The sequence below is a fragment of the Oryx dammah genome, unplaced genomic scaffold (genome assembly GCF_014754425.2).
Source record: "Oryx dammah isolate SB20612 unplaced genomic scaffold, SCBI_Odam_1.1 HiC_scaffold_22, whole genome shotgun sequence".
Classification (NCBI taxonomy): domain Eukaryota; kingdom Metazoa; phylum Chordata; class Mammalia; order Artiodactyla; family Bovidae; genus Oryx; species Oryx dammah.
Genome location: NW_024070206.1, coordinates 21,737,966 through 21,760,314, shown reverse-complemented (window position 1 = coordinate 21,760,314; position 22,349 = coordinate 21,737,966). Strand labels below are relative to the sequence as shown.

The following is a 22,349-nucleotide window of genomic DNA, read 5'->3' as shown; positions in this document are numbered from 1 at the left end:
GGGGATTAACACCTTGTTCATCTCTTGTCCTCCTAGGCAGCATCTTTTCTGTATCACTGGCTCCCTCTTGTGTCTCTACATTGTAATAGCATAGTAGGGCTTCAGTAGTTATAGGAAATCATCAGAAAGGTGAAATCATCAAAAGGGGCTTCCCTGGTAGCTCAGATGGTAAATAGTCTGTCTGTGGGAGACCCGGGTTCAATCCCTGGGACGGGAAGATCCCCTGGAGAAGGAAATGGCAACCCACTCCAGTATTCTTACCTGGAAAATCCCATGGACGGAGGAGCCTGACAGACTACAGTTCATGGGGTCACAAAGAGTCAGACACGACTGAGCGACTTCACTATCAAAAAGGTAGTGATGGTGGTAAAGAACCTGCCTACCAATGCAGGTGACATAAGAGACACGGGTTCAATCCCTGTGTGGGAAGGATCCCCTGCAGGAGGGCATGGCAACCCACTCCAGTATTCTTGCCTGGAGAATCCCATGGACAGACGGAGCCTGGAGGGCTACAGTCTACAGGTCACACAGAGTCAGACACAACTGAAGAAACTTAACACGCGTGCATCAAAACAACGTATCACTGCAATTTTTACTCTTTCATTCCCTTTTCAAGAACCGTGCAAAAAATAAAACTGAGAGCTGTATCAGCCTTAAGGCCATACGTTTGTCATCCTGGGAATTTGAAATCTGCTTTTCTCAGTAACTGATTCTGCATGGTCTGTCATTTCAAGGGTCTGAGATGAGCCCTACAGAGCAACGTGGAGTCAGCAGTTCAGGCAAAGACCACTGAGATGTGCCAATTTGAGGGCTAGGGTCTCCCCATTTCCCACTCCACATCTTGAAATCCCATCTGCCTCAAGAAGCCCTTAGCATCTACCTGACAAACAGGACAGGCTTCCTTCACCTCCTCAGTCCCTGGGAGCAGTGCCAGCACTCTGTGGAGTACCACTTCCTCCTGAAACGGGAGGCTCTGTGTTTTCTAGGTCACTTGACCTCCATTTGGAGTAACTGAGCGAGCTAACCCCGTGCAGATGGGGTCAAGTGACCTCCTGGGCCAAGCACTGTTTGATGGTAGATAGATGGATGGAGGAATTTCCCCAGTGGCTCAGGGGTAGAGAATCCACTTGCCAATGCAGGAAACTCAAGTTCAATCCCTGGGTCAAGAAGATTCCCTGAAGGAGGAACTGGCAACCTACTCCAGTATTCTTGCCTGAGAAATCCCAAGGACAGAGGAGCCTGGTGGGCTACAGTCCATGGCAACCCACTCCAGTATTCTTGCCTAAGAAATCCCACGGACAGAGGAGCCTGGTGGGCTACAGTCCATGGCAACCCACTCCAGTATTCTTGCCTGAGAAATCCCACGGACAGAGGAGCCTGGTGGGCTACAGTCCAGTCAAAAAAGAGTCCAAAATGATTTAGCAACTGAGCACAAGATGAGTGCACTCTTCACAAGGTGGTAAGCAGTGGACCCAACTGTAACAGCCCACACACTCACCATGGCAGTTCTTCGCGGTCACCGCGTCCCCATAGAAACCGTCAGCACACCTCTCACAGTGAGGGCCGTCAGTGTTCCCAAGGCATCGCAGGCATTCTCCAGTGACGGAATCACAGCTCCCAGGCTCTGAGAGGTCGACGTTGCCACTGCAGTTACATGGGACGCAGGAGTCTCCAGGCACTGTTGGGTTTCCATAGTAACCGTCTGCACATCTGTATAAAAGATGGAGACAGAGATGCACACAAATGCAATTACTATAGACTGTACCCCACCATCCAGGGACTCTCTGAGTGGTTAATCAATCAGACTGACTCTTTACCTAAGATTTACTGGGAGAGGAACGCGGCTCCCAGTTCAGGCATTCACAGATCCCATCACTCATTGTGAAACATGGGGAATGCGCCCAAATAAGCCAACAATCTCCTGGGACAGGCTCGGGACCCGGGCAACTCAACCCACATCTCACCATTCAGGAAGGCCACCTCCCCTGGAGACCAGCCAGACCTGGCACGACGACTCACATGAGAAAGACAGCCCCTGGCCTCCAGGCGCCAGGAGACACTTATATCAAACTAGCTCTCACTTGTGGAATTTCCAGAGTAAAAGGACATTCAAATGTGTGAACAGACGTATGAACTCCTGGCTGTTTCCCATTGCTACTGATGAGAACTCAGGTTAGCTCAGAGAGATCAAAGTATTCCCATGGACTTTCAACATTAATTTTTTAATTGATTGACTGGCTTCCCTCTCTGAGTCTATAAAATAATAATTACATATCAAAAACTCTAAAGCCACACGTAACTACACATTTAAAAACAAACACATTGTAAACATTTTTGGAAACCGGCTGAGAGAAGGAGTACCTCTCGCACCAATCCCCCGTGTATCCTGGGGCACACTGGTCACACACCACTTCGTCACCATCATTCAGGCGGCAGGTGGGGCTGAAACTGACAAAACAGCAGAGATGAATGCAGTTCTCTGGTGGATGGTGTGGAACCCCTAAATATTGAAACGCTTGCCTTCCACCACTCCTTACACACCTTCACTGGCTCCTCACTCCTCAGCCCAGAAACGAAGGCCCCCAGTCACACAGCCCACCCAGTGGGCACCAGACACTCCCTGTTTGTCCCTTCGCCTGGGCTGCGTTTCTCCCCACTCTGTCTGCGCTCACCGGCTCACCCTCAATGCCCTCCTCAGTGGTCTCCTCCAGGAGGCCGGCTCTGATGCTCAAGCCAAGTTCCTCTCCTCCAGTCCCTGGGGCTGGCTGCCTGCCTCAGAGCTGCCCACACTGGCCAAGAGCAAGGTCACTTCCAATTTCCTCTCCTCCTTCAAGTCTCAGATTGAGAGGTTCCTCAGGGCATCACCCCCGGTAGATGCCCCCTGCAGAGTGGACATACTTCCCCTGTCCTCATGATCACACAGAGGATGCCATGGCGCCGGCAGCCACGGCTGAACACTCTGATGCTCAGGACACCTACCATGATACCCAGCACATACCAGGCACTCAATACAGATTTGTTGAATCAACTTAATGAATTCAGTTCATTCCCAATGAGCCTCATATTTACATATTTTGGTCATTAGCTCAAATAACTCCTGAAGCCCAGGAACAAGTTTTATTCATATCCATGTCCCCCTCTACTTCCTAGCCCACTGGTAGGCACACAACACTGAAGGAAGTGATGATCAACATTAGACCAAGAGGAAAAAAGGCAGGCAAATGTCCTTGCCACCATACAACTTGCCTTATATACTTCAATACGTCAAGCTTTTCTTAAAAGACAGAGTCTTTTCCTCCATCTTGAGTCCCAATTAATTACCATGGGGCAAATTCACACTCTCATTGCACACAGGTCTTGCTCTGAAGACATCAGTGCGGGTCTGGATGGGGACCTTGGCCCCTCAGGGCAGGACTGGTTGGTGGAGGGGCCAGGCTTACTTGTTGGAGGCCGTGGAGAGCGGGCAAGCGCAGGGCTGGCAGTCCCCGGGGGTCCCTCGGGAAGGCAGCCCATAGAAGCCGGGCAGACAGCGCTCGCAGTGGTCCCCGGCGGTGTTGTGCTGGCAGGCCTAGGACACACGTGTGGAGAGGCTTGGCTCTGGCCTGCTGAGCGAGCCCCAGAGTTACCCACAAACAACTTGCAGTCCAAGCAGAAGAAAAAGGCAAAACCCTAAAACAAGCCACCAAACACTCCTGCATGAGGAGTGGCTGCCTATTTCCAGACTGGTTGATAAAATCTTTTAATTTGTGAAAACAGGAAGCAAGAGACCTTTCACTTCCAACCACTGTATTTCGTCTCCTCTGCAGTAACAAAGTGGATCAAGAGCTGCTCTCGGATCCTGGACGGCAGAGGGTGCAGAATGTGGACCCCCCGCCTCCCCCGGACCCAGGTGTGGGCAGAGGCCCCCAAACCCGAAAGGGAAAGGGAGAGAGCTTTTAAAGGAACAACAACCGCATCAAGCAACGGGAAGCTGAGCTTGAGAAACTTATCGTGGAAAGACTGAGTCTGCGTACAAGCCATCCTTCCACGCCACCCTACAGACACTTCACTTATAGAGAACAAAGACACGGACAAAGAGCTAAATGAAAGCTGTCCTTCTCGAGAAACAGAAAAATGAGGCTCCAGAGAGCATAAGCAATGGGCGGCACCACGCCGAGGTCTTCCCCATGGGTCTGATCATTAAATTTTCCCTGCCCTGCTACTCAATCAATCTCTTAGGGAAAAAGCATGAACCTCCCTCTGTGCTGTGCCAGTGAATAGGGCTCCATACACATTCATTCCGTCTCTGAGCGGTGAATCCATTAGAGCCCAGGAGTGTGGCCTGGCTCCCAGGCACAAGAGCCTAAAAGAATTCCTGATTGAAGTTAAAAAACAAGTCTTGCCCTGTATCTGCCCCAAAGTTCATTCTCAAGATTAACCACACATTTGTTAAGCCCTGTTTCAACTTCTACTGCATGAAAGAGGGACTTGTTTGCAGAGATCATTTGCTAACAATGATGAAGCATTATATATTGCAGAAATGAGTGAGATTATCAGATATCTTATTATTCCTCTTATGATATACTATGTAATATAATGTTAAAATCTACTAGCATTTGCATTTAAAAGATCTGTTCTTTTTTGCTTAATTAGTGGATATTTTCTACCTTTATGTTACTTTTTAGTCTTGTAAAGTAAGTCATTACTTACTGTCTTAAGAAAAAACCTGCAGTGAAATGATACCTCCCTTTTCTATTATTACCAAAGCAACTTTTCTTCCAAAAAAAAATAATAATAAAAAGCAGGAGATAGTCTATGTCTTGAACTTAAATCTCCAGATTTCCTTTGGGGTTCACAAAGGCAGGGATGTTCCCTGTGGAGGAAGTATGTTTTTAAAAATCACTTCTGAGTAGAGCCGGGGCTTCAGGGTGGGGGAGGGGCACATGAGGTCTCAGACTCACAAAGCAAACACCATGAGCATCACACTCGGCTGCATGGCCGTGGCATTCACAGGGCTGACAGATTCCTCCGAAAAGTATTCCGTCCACGCGGTAATAGCCAGGAAGACAGGACTGCAAAAGGACAGGTGACCATGCAGGTGAAGGTAACTTTTTATACAAAAGGCAAATCATCTTTTCCCAAATATGTTAGAAACAAAAACCGCGCATCTTCCATGAACAGAAAACTTATTTTTTTGCCCAAACATGCCATCAAATGCACCCATATGATGCATACGATTCAATGATTTGTTTTTTTCAGTAAATTTACTGAGTGGTGCAGCTACCACCATAATCCAGCTCCTTATATGTTTTAAAGGCAGAAACATGCACACAACAACTTAACAGCTATTCAATAAACCAGCATTCATCATAGCAGTTTTCCACTGCAACATTCTTAGAAATCATGTAATAGTCATTTAACCAGTATTTCAATGGAGAGGATATTTTTCCCTCTACTATTTTTTCTTTTGCTTGAAATTTATGAAATGTTGCCATCATAGTGTTAAATGCACATCTGTGTCAAATAACATCCGTTTAATAAAACAAGTGTTACAGGTGAGCTTCCCTTGGTCTTCCTGCTGGTCTGACAACTTGGAGGTTCAGGGACAAGGAGTCCCCTAGACACTGTACTTCATGTCATCTTCCTGGTGACCCTGAGAAATTGACTCTCTATTTGACAGACATGCAATCTGAAACATGAAGCATTAGCTCTGGTCCTCGGCGCTCATACAATGATTCAACGCCAGGTGTGCACACCTGCAAGACTCCTGTCCATGAGCCGCCCAGGGCGACGGCAGACAAGAAACGCATCCAGAGTGCAGACTAGGGACTGATTAATTTGAGGCTGGCACACTCCATTGGGGCCATGGCACGAGGGGGTGTGGGTTTGTTTTTTATTGTTCTAAGGATTCTTAGAGAGCATTTCATTATAGTGATAATATATGATGCCTTCATTCACACTGATCTCGGGAATGTACACTATCACCTCCCACAGCCATGCTCCCCTGGGGACAGCAGGCTTCTCTACAGATGGGCATTGAGCAGGCAACCGCCTGGGGGTCTGTGTGGCAGCTACAGGGCTCCCCAAATTCCATCCTCAGTGAACAGCTGCCTGATTCTTTAAGTCAGCTTCTGAGCAAGAGTTGGATTACAGAATGAGTTCTGCTTGACACAAACCCTGACAAAGAGGACTTGAGCTTCCTGTTCCTGCCTGAGCATCATCCCACACACACTCACAGTTTTGCTCCAAAGCCACACCTACACCAGCACTTGCCCTCCAAAGCCCTGCCCACACCAGCACTTTCCCCCCAAAGCTCCACCCACATCAGCACTGTACCCTCCAAAGCCCCGCCCACACCAACGCTGCTTTCCAAAGCCCCGCCCACTTTCCCTCCAGCCGTAACTCCCCCTTCCAGTCTAGCTGGCAAGGCTCCCACTTCACCCTTATCTCTGCACTACTTGTGCCTCCCCAAGCCCACATCCACATACTGTGAGGTGGTCTGAGGGTCATTTTTCCATTAAGCACAAGACCCACAGGGATTAGGACCTATGAACTCTTGTTGGTCCTAAAAATAAATGACATGTAAAAAAAAAAAAAGTTCTTTGGTCCCCACCCCATACCAAAAATACTTTTCTAAATATTTAAAATAGAGATAAAAATATTTAATTAAATATCTGCACCAGGAGGCTTCAGGCCAACCTTATTAACTACAAAGTTAGTAAACGTAAAAACAGATTATAAGTTAAACGTTCTCACTTTTTAAAAGTGCAAGCCAAGAAATCACAGCCAATGACAAATGTTCACAATTACAGTCAGTCATGGACACGTGAGAGGACCTCATGGCAGTAGCCAGGGGTGAAGTTCAAATCCTAAGATGACCGCTTGCTGGCTGTGTGACCTCGGTCAAGTTACTTAACCTCTCTGTGTCTCTGTTTCCTCATCTGTGGAACAGGAAGTATATGAAGGGCCTACCTGACGGGGCTGTTGTAAGGATTAAATGGGGTAATATGTGGAAAAGTTTCAGAACAGTGCCAGATACATACAAAGTTCTCAGTAAGAGAGAGCTATTATCAATATGGATGTCCAAATAATTCAAAACATACCTCAACATTTTTAAGCAACAGATTACTTTTAGCAATGAAGGAAAGAGTATTTTCATACACTGACTATGTGACGCAGAGCCCACACATGCAACACAGCCGGGGGTCGTCAAAGGTCTCCACACAGGGCTGGCTTGGCTAAAGCTTTCCAGGTCAAGTGTTGGTAACTGGTAAATGTTCAAATATGATCAAAGTTCGATCCTCCTTCAGTTCAGTTCAGTCGCTCAGTCGTGTCCGACTCTTTGCGACCTCATGAATCGCAGCACAGCAGGCCTCCCTATCCATTACCAACTCCCGGAGTTCACTCAGACTCACGTCCATCGAGTCAGTGATGCCATCCAGCCATCTCATCCTCTGTTGTCCCCTTCTCCTCCTGCCTCCAATCCCTCCCAGCATCAGAGTCTTTTCCAATGAGTCAACTCTTTCCATGAGGTGGCCAAAGGACTGGAGTTTCAGCTTTAGCATTATTCCTTCCAAAGAAATCCCAGGGTTGATCTCCTTCAGAATGGACTGGTTGGATCTCCTTGCAGTCCAAGGGACTCTCAAGAGTCTTCTCCAACACCACAGTTCAAAAGCATCAATTCTTCGGTGCTCAGCTTTCTTCACAGTCCAACTCTCACATCCATACATGACTACTGGAAAAACCATAGCCTTGACTAGACGGACCTTTGTTGGCAAAGTAATGTCTCTGCTTTTGAATATGCTATCTAGGTTGCTCATAACTTTTCTTCCAAGGAGTAAGCATCTTTTCATTTCATGGCTGCAATCACCATCTGCAGTGATTTTGGAGCCCAAAAAAATAAAGTCTGACACTGTTTCCACTGTTTCCCCATCTATTTCCCATGAAGTGATGGGACCGGATGCCTGATCTTCGTTTTCTGAACGTTGAACTTTAAGCCAACTTTTTCACTCTCTTCTTTCACTTTCATCAAGAGGCTTTTTAGTTCCTCTTCACTTTCTGCCATAAGGGTGGTGTCATCTGCATATCTGAGGTTATTGATATTTCTCCAGAAAATCTTGATTCCAGCTTGTGCTTCTTCCAGCCCAGCATTTCTCATGATATACTCTGCATAGAAGTTAAATAAGCAGGGTGATAATATACAGCCTTGATGTACTCCTTTTCCTATTTGGAACCAGTCTGTTGTTCCATGTCCAGTTCTAACTGTTGCTTCCTGACCTGCATACAGATTTCTCAAGAGGCAGGTCAGGTGGTCTGGTATTCCCATCTCTTGAAGAATTTTCCACAGTTTATTGTGATCCATACACTCAAAGGCTTTGGCATAGTCAATAAAGCAGAAATAGATGTTTTTCTGGAACTCCCTTGCTTTTTCGATGATCCAGCGGATGTTGGCAATTTGATCTCTGGTTCCTCTGCTTCCTCTGGTTCCTTTTCTAAAACCAGCTTGAACATCAGGAAGTTCATGGTTCACGTACTGCTGAAGCCTGGCTTGGAGAATTTTGAGCATTACTTTGCTAGTGTGTGAGATGAGTGCAATTGTGTGGTAGTTTGAGCATTTTGGGGCATTGCCTTTCTTTGGGATTGGAATGATGCAAAATATGGCTTGGGTGCTGCAACTTTCCTAATGACTAAGCCAGACAGTGACACCTACTGAGGGTATTCCCAGGGGCTTCAGAGAAATCAGATTTATTTTTTTAAAGATTTTTTGATGTGGGCCATTTTTAAAGTCTTTATTGAATTTGTTACAATATTGCTTCTGTTTGGGGTTTGGTTTTTTTTTTTTTGGCTGTGAAGCACACAGAATCTTAGCTCCCTGACCAGGGATCAAACCTGCACCTGCTGCGTTGACAGACAAAGTCTTAACCAGTGGACAGCCAAGAAAGTCCCTAGATTTCTTTAAGCAATGTGTTTCCTATATTCCAAGATCCCTCAAAAGTCTGAAACTTAGAAACACTGGATTTCCAAAATTAAAATTCAAACGTACATCATGACATCACCGTCAACGCATTTTTCCCCCATAGGAAGGAGCAAAGGAAGCAGACAGGAAGGAGGAGGAGGGTTACCTCGCAGGAGATGCCTGCATAGCCCTGAGGACACTCGCAGTGCTCCACCTCTGTGGCCAGGGACAGGTCTATGACGTTAGGGCTGGCCACGTCCAGAGAGACAGAATCCAACCTACCAACAGACAGATAGGGCCCGTTACACAACTTAACACGCTTGCACGTAGCATCTAGAACCTCAAAAAAGACGAATTGCTAAAAAAGGTTTAATTCCAACAAAATGGTTTTTTTTTTTTTTTTTTTAACTAAAAAGGTGAGTGTGTTCTAAGTAACGAGAGATTTTCACAAAAGAACATTTTCTGGGAGCTGTCATTAGTCCCTGGAAATGCCTTCGAAATTTGGAAAAAGATGAGCTACTGCCCAACATAGCTGAGGCAAGGCTCTGTGGGGCCCCTTTTGAAGAATGAACTTCAGAAGAACAAGCCCAGGCGGCCGAACTCTCTCTAGTGCAGAGAGACTGTCACTGGGTGTGCCCTTTGGCTTGCTTTAGCCGTATTCTTTGTGCACGCTCTGACTGGTATTGCCAGAAACAGACCTTCTTGAAGTAACAAAACGACTAAGGCTGAACTCATAAGCTGTGAAAATCTAAGACCATTAACATCAAGAAGGTGAACACTAGGTGCAACATTGCTGGCAACTGACCCCTCATTTCTCAGAAAACCACCCTGAAAGTTTCTGATCCTAACACCAAGTCTATTTCCTACTAGATACATCGGCCATGGACAACTCTTCTTACACTTTTAATAAACTTATAGTGACAAAAAATAATTTCAAGACAGACAGCTCCATTAGCTGCATCCTTAAAATAATCAAGTGTATTCAACTTAAAACGCATAATGCATAAAATTGACAATTCATAAACTATACAAAAGGCAAGACCACTGTAAATTTTCCCCCCTTTCCAGTACACACCTGTAAAGAGCTGTCCTAGCAGAGTTGTAGTTGGCTCTGATCAAGAGATGGGTCACATTGGCGAGGACAGTCATCAACTGGTCGCGATCTATCTCCCTCTTGCTCTTGAAATCTCGGAAGTTCTCTGGCAGCAGTCTAACCACGTTCAAGTACTCTTCATACGGCTGCAACAGCAGGCCCTCAGCCTGGGTGCTTAAAGTGATTCCGTTTCCCTAACATTTTTAAAACAAGGAGGAAATACATTCATGATTCATTTTCATGATGAAACACGAAAAGCAAATTTTGTATTCAGCTACCTGGCTTTTCATGTCTTGGCCAAACGTGTAATGATATCCATGTTGCCCTTGGTCCAGAAAGATCAGAGATATTTCACTGTGTTCCTCCCAGAGGAATTTGGATAATAAGTCTAAAGACTGTGCCTCTGCTAATCTCAGAAAAGAAACAAAGGCAAGCACTAGACCAAGTTTCGGAGAAGGCAATGGCACCCCACTCCAGTACTCTTGCATGGAAAATCCCATGGAAGGAGGAGCCTGGAAGGCTGCAGTCCATGGGGTCGCTGAGGGTCGGACACGAGTGAGCGACTTCACTTTCACTTTTCACTTTCATACACTGGAGAAGGAAATGGCGACCCACTCCAGTGTTCTTGCCCGGAGAATCCCAGGGACGGGGGAGCCTGGTGGGCTGCCGTCTCTGGGGTCGCACAGAGTCGAACACGACTGAAGCGACTTAGAAGGAGCGGCAGACCAAGTTTTCCTCAAAGCAACCAATCTGATACCCCTCGTCTTTTTTTAAATTGAAGCACAGTTGATTTACAATGTTTCAGGGGTATAGCAAAGGCCAAGGCCTTGCTGAGTTTTTTGTTTGGTTTTGTTGCAATTTTTACTGGAATATAGTATCTTAACCCATTTCTGGACACAAACATGTAATAAACCTCCTGATTTCTAGCAATGTAAGAAAATACCTATTAAAACCCCACAAGTTCTACTCATTGTCAGCTTTTGCTGGCATTCTGTCCCTAGAGAATACACACCAATATCTGGTATGTTGCAAGCTTTCAATAGCCTGGATTTTAAAAGTCAGTCCATTAGTTGTATCTGATGGATGTAGATTTGTCTCCTGGTTCACTTTATGTCACGAGCTAAAACTGTGAACCTGACCTCCTCTAACTGAAAACAAAGATTTCATTGTCATGCTCACTTCTTAAAAGTCATAAACGTAATCACATAGGAGCCCGTTTATCATCATGTGTTTTCTGACCTATGTGTGTACCCCCAAGGGTAATGTTCATATTTCATTTTTTCACAACCTTAGGTTTTGTTTACATGGAGTGTTTGTTAACCTAGTCTGTCAAATAACAATTAGAAGAATACTTATTTTAATTAGAAAATTTAATTCTTGTAAAATGAATTTCAAGGACTGATATGACAATTAGCATTTCTTTTAGGAAACCCCACAGTGACTCAGATGGTAAAGAATCTGCCTGCAGTGCAGGAGCCCAGGGTTCGATCCCTGGGTTGGGAAGACCCCCTGGTGGAGGGCACGGCAACCCAGTCCAGTCTTCTTGCCTGGGGAATCCCCATGGACAGAGGGGCCTGGTGGGCTACAGTCCATGGGGTCCCGAAGAATTGGACACAACTGAACGACTAAGCACATAGTTGCTTTACAGTGTTGTGTTAGTTTCTGCTGCACAGCAAAGTGAGTCAGCTATATGTATACACATATTCCCTCTTTTTTTGGATTTCCTTCAGGTCACCACAGAGCACTGAGAATTCCCTGTGCTGTGCAGAGGTTCTCATTAGTTATGTTTCTTTTTGTGATGGGAGTGAGGACAGGGATGGAGGGGACAGAGGTGAGATAAAAACATTGACACATCTCCTGTCCCCACACAGCCAGACTCTGTGACCAGCCAGACTCTGGTCACTCAGTGGGGAGGACAAGACCCGAGGGGCGGAGGGGCTCCAAGGCCGCTCAGGAAGTCCCCACATGGAGGAAAACCTTCTCCCTTTCGAGTGTGAATAGACAACTCCACTACAGGATAAAGGGAAGAGCCACAGCGCGGCCCCCAGGCAGTTCTGGAAATTCTAGTCTCAGGGGATCTGAGAAGCAGACCACTGCTGGAAGTCCTCCTGTCTCTGAGCTCCTCGCTACATCGCACCCCCTCTTAGACACTTTTCGTCATAAAACTGACCCCCCGATGAAGCCCTCGGCTCTAGCACAGTGACAAGAAAGCAGTTACCTTAATGATAACGTCGGCATGAGACAGGAGGTCACCATCCACCGCTTCCACTGGGACCTCGTAGGACACTGTGTACTTCAGGAATCCACCAAAGGCCGTCAGCTGGAACCATGAAGGGACAGTGAGCCCCGAGAGGAAGGAGCATAGCCCGCAGTCAGAGGACACGGTGGCTAGGACTCATCTGGAAACTGCTGGGCTGCGAGGCGTCCCCGAGGCCCCAGCACGTAAGGACTTCACATGTAAGGCAGTGGACAGGAAGCCTGTTACACGAATCTTCTGCTTAACTGACATCACCAAATGCAGGGTATTGTTTAAATGCACAGAAAATGCACTCCTTCTTAGAGCTAAGGAGGTAAATTTCTATGAACTTCTGCTAGTCCAGCAACAGACCTTTATTTCATGGAAGAACTGCAGCAGGTGGGGAGTTTGCCCCGACTATAGCCTCAACATTGGGTCTCATCACTGTGCTTGTGGGAAGACGACAGACACATGCGTGATCAGCCAAAGGAAGGACTAAAGGTTCTCTCCCTGACCCCATATTCTTTAATGTAAAAGAAAGACATTTTTTTTTTCCTGCCAGGTATGGTACAACACCACAATGTTCAGAAGCCAATTTCTACACCATTAAAAAATTGGAGAGGTGATCCCCAGACACACAAACTACTGAATTTTGGTGATAAGACCTCATTCTAAACAGAAAATGACTTCTAAGATTGTAATTTAGTGCGGAAAAGCAGTCATTAAAAAAAAACAAAAACACCAATTAAACATACACAAAACAGCTATAAAATTTTAAATGTAACCATCAGATTAACTAGAAATGGACTATGGTATGAGACCTACACCACGACTTAAACCAAAGGCGAGGCTAAGGCAAGCAGGGAGCCAGAGCCATTGAGGGTTACTCCACTGAATATATTTTCAGATCAGAATCTGGAGAAGGTGCATGATTGGTGAGGAGGGACAGGACCATGTCACAGGAGGGAGAAGTTAAATCATATCAACCAACTTCCCACTTTGTAGAATGCCCTTTGAGCATTTTCTTAGAATGGAAAGGATCCTATCTGTTCTTAAACATGAACTTCACATGAGTAACAATCATGAGAAAGAAGCAGGGGGTCCCCTGCACACCCTTCCTAGGAGTGTTCTATACACCCGGTGAGACAGGTATGGGCTTCCCAGATGGCTCAGTACTAAAGAACTCGCCTGCCAAAGCAGGGGATGCTGGAGACACAGTTCGATCCCTGGGTCGGGAAGATCCTCTGGAGAAGGAAATGGCAACCCATTCTGGTATTCTTGCCTGGGAAACCCCATGGACAGAGGAGCCTAGCAGGCTACAATCCATGGGGTCGCAAAGAAGCAGACAGGACTGAGCACAAAACTGGTACACGGCTGACTCCACAAAACAGGGACACAAGGGACCTTCACAAAGGCCCGGGTGACCCAGGAACCCAAAGCAAGGCAGAAAGTCTGTATGGGAGAAGGGGACAGGTTTCCCCTACCTACCAGGGGCTTACCATGGAGCCAGGAAGGACACAAGTTCGTATTTTAATGATGTAGTCAAGTCAAGCAGGGATAAAAAGACCATGGGAGTCAGGTGGGAGTAAACACTATGTGATATTCTGCCAAATGCCCAAGAGCACAACGAGACTGCGTGAAAGGCCAACCAAAGTTCTTTGAGAATGTGCTCGAGATCCCTGCCCCAGACACCATCACCACAAATACCTTGTTTCCCAGGTAGGCCTCCGGGGCCGCCCAGTAGTACTGGGAGGTCAGCCTCTGCTCCACCGCCGAGTTGTTGATGCTGATCTGGTGATGCCCACCCAGCGCATCCTGCTGGGACCGGATCTGGTTGGAACTGACCAAGTCGGTGACCAGCCACCCGGACATATCTCTCACCTTCAAAAAAGATCCAAGAATTTCAGATCTGTGGATCCCTTAGGGTTTCCCTCAGCCCAGTGCTAGCAACTTCACAATGAAGGGGCAGACCCAGAGAGCTCAACCAGGATGGAGTTCACACACTATGGCTTCTACTCATCAAAGGACCCAGAAAATCTAAGAATGAGTCACATGTCCCCCAAACCCAGGTCAGTTAGAAGCAAATAGATGAGCAAAACTGTACAGCCCATGGATACATATCTCAGATTAAAAGAATAGCAAAGAACTCAATAAATGCACTGAATAAAACATCTCTGGCTAATGCTGACTTCTTCATTGCTGTCCCCTACTTCTTAGCCAATGCCAAAACCTGTATAAAACCTCCAGATACTATCCTCCTAATCTGTCACCTATGTAGAGATGACAGACCACCCACAGACACACTTCGCCCTTCTCAAGTATTGACCAGAATCCCCCCTCCCCAGGCACTAGCAAGGAAGGAGAAAGGAGGTCAGGGAAGAGCCCTAAGCTCGAGCCAGCATGCTGTCCCTCTAGAAACCAACCCCTCAGACTCTCTGTTTCCCAAACAGCTAGGACACCGTGCCTGTCCTCGTAATCCCCATGCCACCTGCCACACTCCAGCTTTCGGAAGGTGCCCCCACCTGACTGACAGGCCAGGAGAGGCTTTCACAAACGTCAGAGACGCCGAAGCAGAAGCACTCGGAGCAGCCCTGGGGGTTCCTTTCCTCCAAGTTATAGAATCCTGGCTTGCAGCGATCACAGTGACTCCCCTCAACATTTTCCTGCAAGCGAAGCAAAAAGTTAGCTTTTGAAACCAATAATGGACAGAATAAAATGACACAAACATGACACGTGGTGCTGGAGAGTCCCTTGGACAGCAAGGAGATCAAACAAGTCAATCCTAAAGGAAACCAACTCTGAATATTCATTGGAAGGGCTAATGCTGAAGCTGAAGCTCCCATACTTTGGCCACCTAATACGAAGAGCCATCTCATTGGAAGAGACCCTGATGCTGGGAAAGACTGAAGGCAAAAGGAGAAGACGGTGGCAGAGGACGAGCTGGTTAGGTAGCATCACTGAGTCAACAGACATGGATTTGGGCAAACTCCAGGAGATAGTGGAGGACAGGGAAGCCTGATGTGCCACAGGGGGTCACAAAGAGTCGAACACAACTGAACAACTGGACAATAAAAACAAACATGACGTTAGCAGGAAACATGTCTGGAGACCCAGACACAGGGAGGCAAAAAGACAGATGCAAAGCCTCACGATGTCACCACTTCCACATAGTCCGAAATAGCATCACCTGGTTTTGTACTCAAGACTGAAGCTAAGGATCTAGAGCTTGGTGGTTATATTGAAATGGCTTTTTCGTATCGTTTTGTCTTAAATCTTCTATGTTTTCCAAACTTTCAAGCATTTTAAAATCTGAAGGGGACTTTATTCATCTTGTAAATGAATGCTCAAGATTATTTTCTGTCATAACGTACCTTACAGAGACAGGACTCAGAGCAGGGTTCCTCATTCACGCTGCCAGCTGGGTTGCAGTCACAGGACACACACTCTGGGTAACCCTTATAGCCGACTTGGCAGCGATCACATTTTTCTCCCGCATAACCTTCCTTGCATGGACACTGACCTGGCCACTTCCCTGCAAAGAAAAGTGGCAAAATGATCCAACAGGAAACTAAAAGGGGTTTAAAGCAGGGGTCAGCCAACTATTTCTGTAAAAGGCCAGAGAGTACATACTGTAGGCTTTTTGCCCAGTCTCTGCTGCAACTATTCAACTCAGCCCATATGGCTTGAAGGCAGCCACAGATGATACATAAACAGATGGAAACAGCTCTGTTCCAATAAAACTTTATTTATAAAGACAATGGTGCCAGATATGGCCTACAGAACGTAGTTGACAAGCACCCCGGTTTAAAGAAAGAAAAGATGGAAGACACATGTAACTGTAAAATGATGCAGTAGCTTTTGAAAACCATTCAGTTCCTCCTTGAAAGGCTGAGCAGAGAGTAGCCATAAGATCTAGAGATGCCACTCTGAAGTACCTAGCCAAGAGAAATGGAAACATGTCTTCCCCAAAACTTTTACACAAAGGCTCATAGCAGCATTATTGACGACAGGCAAAAAGTCAAAACAACTCAAATATTCATCTACTGATGACTGAACAAGTTAAACACACATACAATGGACTATCATACAGCAAGAAAAAAGGGACGAAATGCCACCACCTGCTACAACAGGGGTGAAACCTGAAAACAGTATGATCGGTGAAAGAAGCCAGTCACTAAAGACCACATATTCTAAGCTTTTATTTCTATGAAATGGCTAGAATAAGCAAATCTCTAGAAAGAAAGTAGCTCAGTGGTTGCCTAGAACTGGGGCAGGGGCGGGGGAAGGGTGAAGGGAAACAGGCAGTGAAACTGCCAAGGGGTAGGGGGGCTTCTTTACAGGGTGATGGAAATATTCCAATACTGGATTGTGGTGATGGCTGTACCCATAAATATCCTGAAACTGTACTTTAAATGGGTGTACGGTATGCTAGTCAATTATATAAGAAAATTCTTTTTAAAAAAAGGCACAGAAGCCAGTGGTGGAGGATGATGAGCACTGTCTTTTGCTTTAACGCCAGCTTTGAAAGTTGCAGACTCTTGGCCAAGTCTCTCAAGTGCTCTGAGCTACAGTTTCCTTGCCCGTGGAGTGGGTAAAATAACTTTTACTTGCTATGATTAAAAATTAAAATCATGTATATTTTTTAGTGAACCCAATCAAAGGTAATTGTCATCATCAGCATCATCTTATTGTGGGCTGCAGATATGAATCACTAGTTCCTGTAATTCACCACACCCCCCAACCAGCAGGCCTCACAGTGAGCACATCCTTCTCAGGTGATCAATATCCACTTCCACTGCCAGCGACTGAGCACTGGAGGGGGTCGCAGGGGTCTCTGAGCAGATACAATCTATTCAGGGGACTCTGGCATTTGCACGTCCATTTGCCAGTTTTGGAAATGGAAAGAACACTGACATTTACAAGGTTACCTGGAGGATTTGCCTGCATTGTAGGAGGATGTATGCTTAAGCCTCCGCCTGTCTTCTGAGAGCTAAATGCAGTGATTGATATTTACTGTTCCACATATGACCTGAAACAAAGCCTCATTTCTTCTTTCATCAAAAGCTCAATTAACCTCTCAAATGTCATTTCGTCACCTTGACATCACCATCTCCACCCCGCCCTTCCTCAAATCCATCACAACTGTTAATTTTGCTTTATGCCCAGGGCACCAAGACTTGGCTTTATATTATTCCTGGACTTGTTCATTTAGTATCTGCCTGTGAGCAGAGACCTTGGTCATCTGTTCAACTATGTATATATGTTCCCAGGTCCTAAAAAACTGCCTGGCACATAGTAGTAGGTGCTTCATAAATATCTGATAAGCAAAACATCAATAGAGAATCATCACCAAATTATTACACAATGGTAACAGTCTTGCTAGGTGCAAATCTTACACACACACACATCGATTACGAGCACAGAAATGAATCAAGTACCTCTGTGTAAGTCAGAGTGAAGGTCATCCTTAATACAGACAGAACTGAGGGACCCCAGAGGGTCACAGTCACAGGGGCGACAAGGGTTGTCCTCGTAAGGAGACACCTGAAAGGCAGAGGTTGTCCTAGATTCTCTTGCTAGAAATAATAGCAATCTTGGCATTAACACTGACAATAACATCAATGACAAAGTGGTAAAACTTTTCATCCCAGATGTGGCTATCACCATGATTTTATGTACCCAGGCTGTGTAGGTCAAGCCAGAAAATACCAAACATCCTTTTGATGGTGAGAGCCGCTGGCCTCATTAGCAAAGTGTCCTCCTTTCCCATTATCACAGCTCTCAGGCCCCCTAGCTCTGCTGTGACCCGGAGTTATTTAGAAGCATCTCCTAGAACCCAGCCACCACGGGATTCCCATGTCAGCTACATGTCAAGTGAGAAGTAAGCACTTCCTTTGAGCAGGAGACAGCTGCTTCAGTTTTTGGCTGACCCTCCGCGTGAACACTGAGTATCACAAAACTCTGAGAGGATGCAGCCAGGGGGCTCTGAATTCAAATTAAGTAGCAGTGACCAAACATCCTACTCTGAGCCAGAAAAGAGGACAATAGAGCAGGATATCTCTACTGAAGAACACTACAAGCTAAAAAACAAAGATTAAGAGGCAGGTATTCCCAGGGCAACTGCCAGTAGAAGGACAGAAGAAAAATCATGAGTCTAAGAAAGGTCCTAAGAACCAGAATCCTTATAATTACATGCACATACCCCTTACTAGCATTCCAATAAAGGGATTCTGAACCAGAAAACAAAACAAGTGAGAAATGGTCAGGACTCAAAACCTTCTTTATCTTCATGGTTGGTTGCCTGTGACTCTATTTCAGCCCTTTCATTAGTGATTGATTTTATAGTTAACTGTTGGGCACATCTGTCTCCCCAATCAAGTTTTAAGTTTCTTTTTCACCTTTGTATGCCTTCTATTGCTTGGATTATAAAACACTCCCTAATAAATCTTCAGTCAAAGAATACAGACAAACGTTATAGAAGGAAATGTCTGCAGTACTGTGGTTGTGCGTGGTGGTCTGAGGCTCTTTCCTTCTACCACAAAGCTGGGCGACAGCCAAGGCGCTCTTACCCCATGGGGTCTGTAAAATCCATCCACACAGGTTTCACAGTTGACACCCACGGTGTTCTGCAGGCAGCCGATGCAAACCCCTCCTCCTCTGAACTGTCCAGCAATATTCAGGCTTCTCCTCTGATTGGCCACATCTTCATCATAGTAACAGTCTTTGGCTTTATTGTGGCAATTGCATTCTAGGAGAATATTTTCACATCTCAGTTAATATAGACGTCATAGTCTAGATAAACACAAGCGTTCCCTCCCTAAGTCAGTTTTGAAGAAAGTGAAAGTTGCTCAGCTGTGTTTGACTCTCTGTGACCCTATAGATTATACAGTCCATGGAATTCTCCAGGCCAGAATACTGGAGTGGGTAGCCTTTCCCTTCTCCAGGGGATCTTCCCAACCCAGGGATCAAACCTAGGTCTCCTGCACTGCAGGCGGATTCTTTACCAGCTGAGCCACCAGGGAAGCCCAAGAATACTGGGGTGAGTAGCCTGTCCCTTCTCCAGTGAATCTTCCCAACCCAGGAATTGAACCAGGGTCTCTTGCGTTGCAGGCAGATTTTTTACCAGCTGAGCTACCAGGCAAGCCTGGCTATAAATTAAAATGACAGAGTAAGTCATTCTAGTAGGACATGGGCCACCTTTTGGAGGCGTTGGGGAATAGCTATCTGAATTATGAGTTTGCACCTCCACTGGATCCATCAACCTCTTTCCTGGGATCACATTCTGCAGAAGTACCTGCTCACTTGTCAGTGACGAAGGTGAATCACTGTACCACTGCCTGTGTTAACAGAAGACTTGCTGTTGTTGTTCAGTCGCTAAGTTGTGTGTGACTCATTGTGACTCCCATAGACCCCAGCATGCCAGCCAGGTTCCTCTGTCCTTCACTATCTCCTGAGGTTTGCTCAAACTGTCCATTGAGTGGGTGATGCTATCTAACCATCTCTGATAACAAACAAAATACTATAGGTAAGTATATGCTTTGATAATGTTACATCTATATAATGGAGTTCAATGCAACTATTTTTAAAAATTAATTAATTAATTTGGCTGCAACAGGTCTTCATTGCAGCATGTGGGATCTATTTCCCTGATCAGGGATCGAACCTGAGTCCCCTGAAGTGGGAATGCAGAGTCTTTGCCACTGGACCAGCAGAGAAATTTCCCCAGTGCAAATATTTTTAAAGCAGCATTTTATACCGTTAATGTGGAAAGATTTTCTTTAAGATATATTGTTAAATATAAAAGCAATGCACAGATCAACATGCACAGTACATTAGATTCTATGCACAAATTGTGTAAGGTGTTAACATGCTTTACTTGCATAAACATTTCAGGAAGAACCTACTAGAAATAAAAAAGTGAGAAGGGTGGAGATAGAAATATATAAGTATGCTTTACTATATTGTAGATATTGGAACCTTTTGAATATATTGTCTATTTAAAATCTAAATCCAAATTAATACAGAATAAATGAATACATGGTAAGGGAAATCAAATAAACAGTAAATCATAATGATATATCAGGTCCCAATCCTTCATGTCTTAAGACAGTAGTCTGCAGCTTTGGGAATTACTTGAGTATCTAAGAAAACCATTTTATTGTTGTTCAGTTGCTAAGTCGTGTCTGACTCTTTGCAACCCTCCAGACTGCAACAGAGCAGGCTGCCCTGTTCTTCACCATCTCCCTGGGGTTGTTCATGTCTATTGAGTCGGTGATACAATTCAACTATCTCATCCTCTGTCACCCTCTTCTCCTGTCCTCAATCTTTCCCAGCATCGGGGTCTTTTCCTAACCATTACACACTATAAATATGAAGTCACTGTAAACTGAAGGAGACAAAGGGGGAAGACTTCACATTCTTGCACCTCTGATCGGCCTCACCTTCACACGTGTTCCCGGAAGAAACAGTGCCAGGTCTCCAAGGCTGCTGGTGGTACCCAGGACAGCATCGATTGCATCTGTCCCCACACGTGTTATGTTCACACTGACACTGGAATTTCTAGACGATAACGAACATAAAACTGCATCTGAAAATTGATCTGCATGCTTTTCTTAAGTTTATTTCAAGAAAAATTCATCACAGTCAAATATATAGCAAGGGTTTGCAGTTGAGGATATACGATATAAGCAAATTGGTATTTCATTTTTAAAGATAAAAATAAACATAGAACCTGGTTACATGCAGTATTGAGAAGAAATAAAACAAACTAACATGGGTTAACTAACAAAAACTTTTCAAAAGAGATATGTTGACTTGAAAGGTTTGGAAGCTCCTAAGAGCAACTTTCTTTAAAAAAAAAAAAATTTATTTTGGCTGCATCAGTTCTTAGTTGTAGAATTCAGTATCTAGTTCCCTGATCGGGGATCAAACCTGGGCCCCCTACATTGGGAGCACAGAATCTTACCCACTGGACCACCAGAGAAGTTCCTGAATAACTTTCTTAATATTCATTTCTATATTTTTCAGCATTAATAAGAGAATAATCCTATTCAGGAGTTAAATTATAACAAAGATTTGGAAAAAATAAAAAGTTATTCCATGTAAGTTGTTTAAGAGAAGAAGAAAAGAGAATGTCTTCTTCTTCACTTAATATGATGCTAAAACAGGAAAACTTTATCTTGATTTAGCACCACAGAAAGGAAAGAGGAAGGGACTCTTAAAAACATAAGCATAATTTCTAATGGCACATGATTTTCACTTACTATATTACAGAAAAGAGCTTTAAAATTCAAAAGGCCACTGGATTGGACACTATTTTACAGTTAAAGGTTAAAATGGCAAATATTATATCTTGTTTTGCAACAAAAATAATTCCTAGAAAGATTTAATTAAAACGTATTCTTCAACCAAAGCAAAACTAAACTCTTTAAAAAATTAAACCAGTTAAATTATCTGAAAAGTTCTTTTTTTGTGGCATGATTTTAAAACTTTCAACACTTGCCTTAAATAGAAAGTGCAATGCCAACATTATAGCTACAACTTCTGAAGTTTTAGTAAAATGTGAAATACTACTACTCACCTTTGTAGCTTCATCCCATGGGCAGCTACTAGCATGGCCGTAACAGATACACATTCCTCCAACAGAAATGTCTTTTATTGAATAATAATACTAAGGAAAAAGAAAGTTTAAAAAAAGTTTAAAACCTCTTCTATTTCAGTGCAAAGAAAATGTTGACATTCAAACAAATATCTCAGTTGCTATCAGTAATCAAAAATACACATATACCTTTTAAATCATATTTCATGCACAAATAAATATAAATAAAATATTTATGTTCAATTGAAGTAAATAATGTTCAAATTATCTCATCAACAGAAACCAAAGGAGTTGAAAAAGAATTTCCCAACTTGGCTGCATCATAAACTGAGGCAGTCATATTCGAAACCTAGGCTACTGAAAACTCTAAAAATATTCCTAAATTGAATACAGCCCTATATAAACTACCCACTCCAGTATTCTGGCCTAGAGAATTCCATGGACTAGAGAAGTCCATGGAGTTGCAAAGAGTCATAGATGACTGAGC

At 44.7% G+C, this 22,349-nt stretch overlaps 1 protein-coding gene across 1 annotated transcript in view; it reads right to left on the bottom strand.

The window, feature by feature from the left end:
- Positions 1-22,349, bottom strand: part of LAMA1 (laminin subunit alpha 1) — a 125,985-nt gene that overhangs the window by 57,363 nt on the left and 46,273 nt on the right. The window contains exons 6-19 of the mRNA XM_040264649.1: positions 21,845-21,934; positions 20,706-20,823; positions 18,834-19,012; positions 17,703-17,808; positions 15,636-15,796; positions 14,787-14,927; positions 13,972-14,145; positions 12,247-12,348; positions 10,011-10,222; positions 9,102-9,213; positions 4,941-5,051; positions 3,441-3,568; positions 2,362-2,448; positions 1,499-1,710 (exon numbers count right to left, since the gene is read on the bottom strand). Coding sequence (XP_040120583.1) covers positions 1,499-1,710; positions 2,362-2,448; positions 3,441-3,568; positions 4,941-5,051; positions 9,102-9,213; positions 10,011-10,222; positions 12,247-12,348; positions 13,972-14,145; positions 14,787-14,927; positions 15,636-15,796; positions 17,703-17,808; positions 18,834-19,012; positions 20,706-20,823; positions 21,845-21,934 — 1,933 coding nt within the window. The remainder of the gene's footprint in view (positions 1-1,498; positions 1,711-2,361; positions 2,449-3,440; positions 3,569-4,940; positions 5,052-9,101; positions 9,214-10,010; positions 10,223-12,246; positions 12,349-13,971; positions 14,146-14,786; positions 14,928-15,635; positions 15,797-17,702; positions 17,809-18,833; positions 19,013-20,705; positions 20,824-21,844; positions 21,935-22,349) is intronic.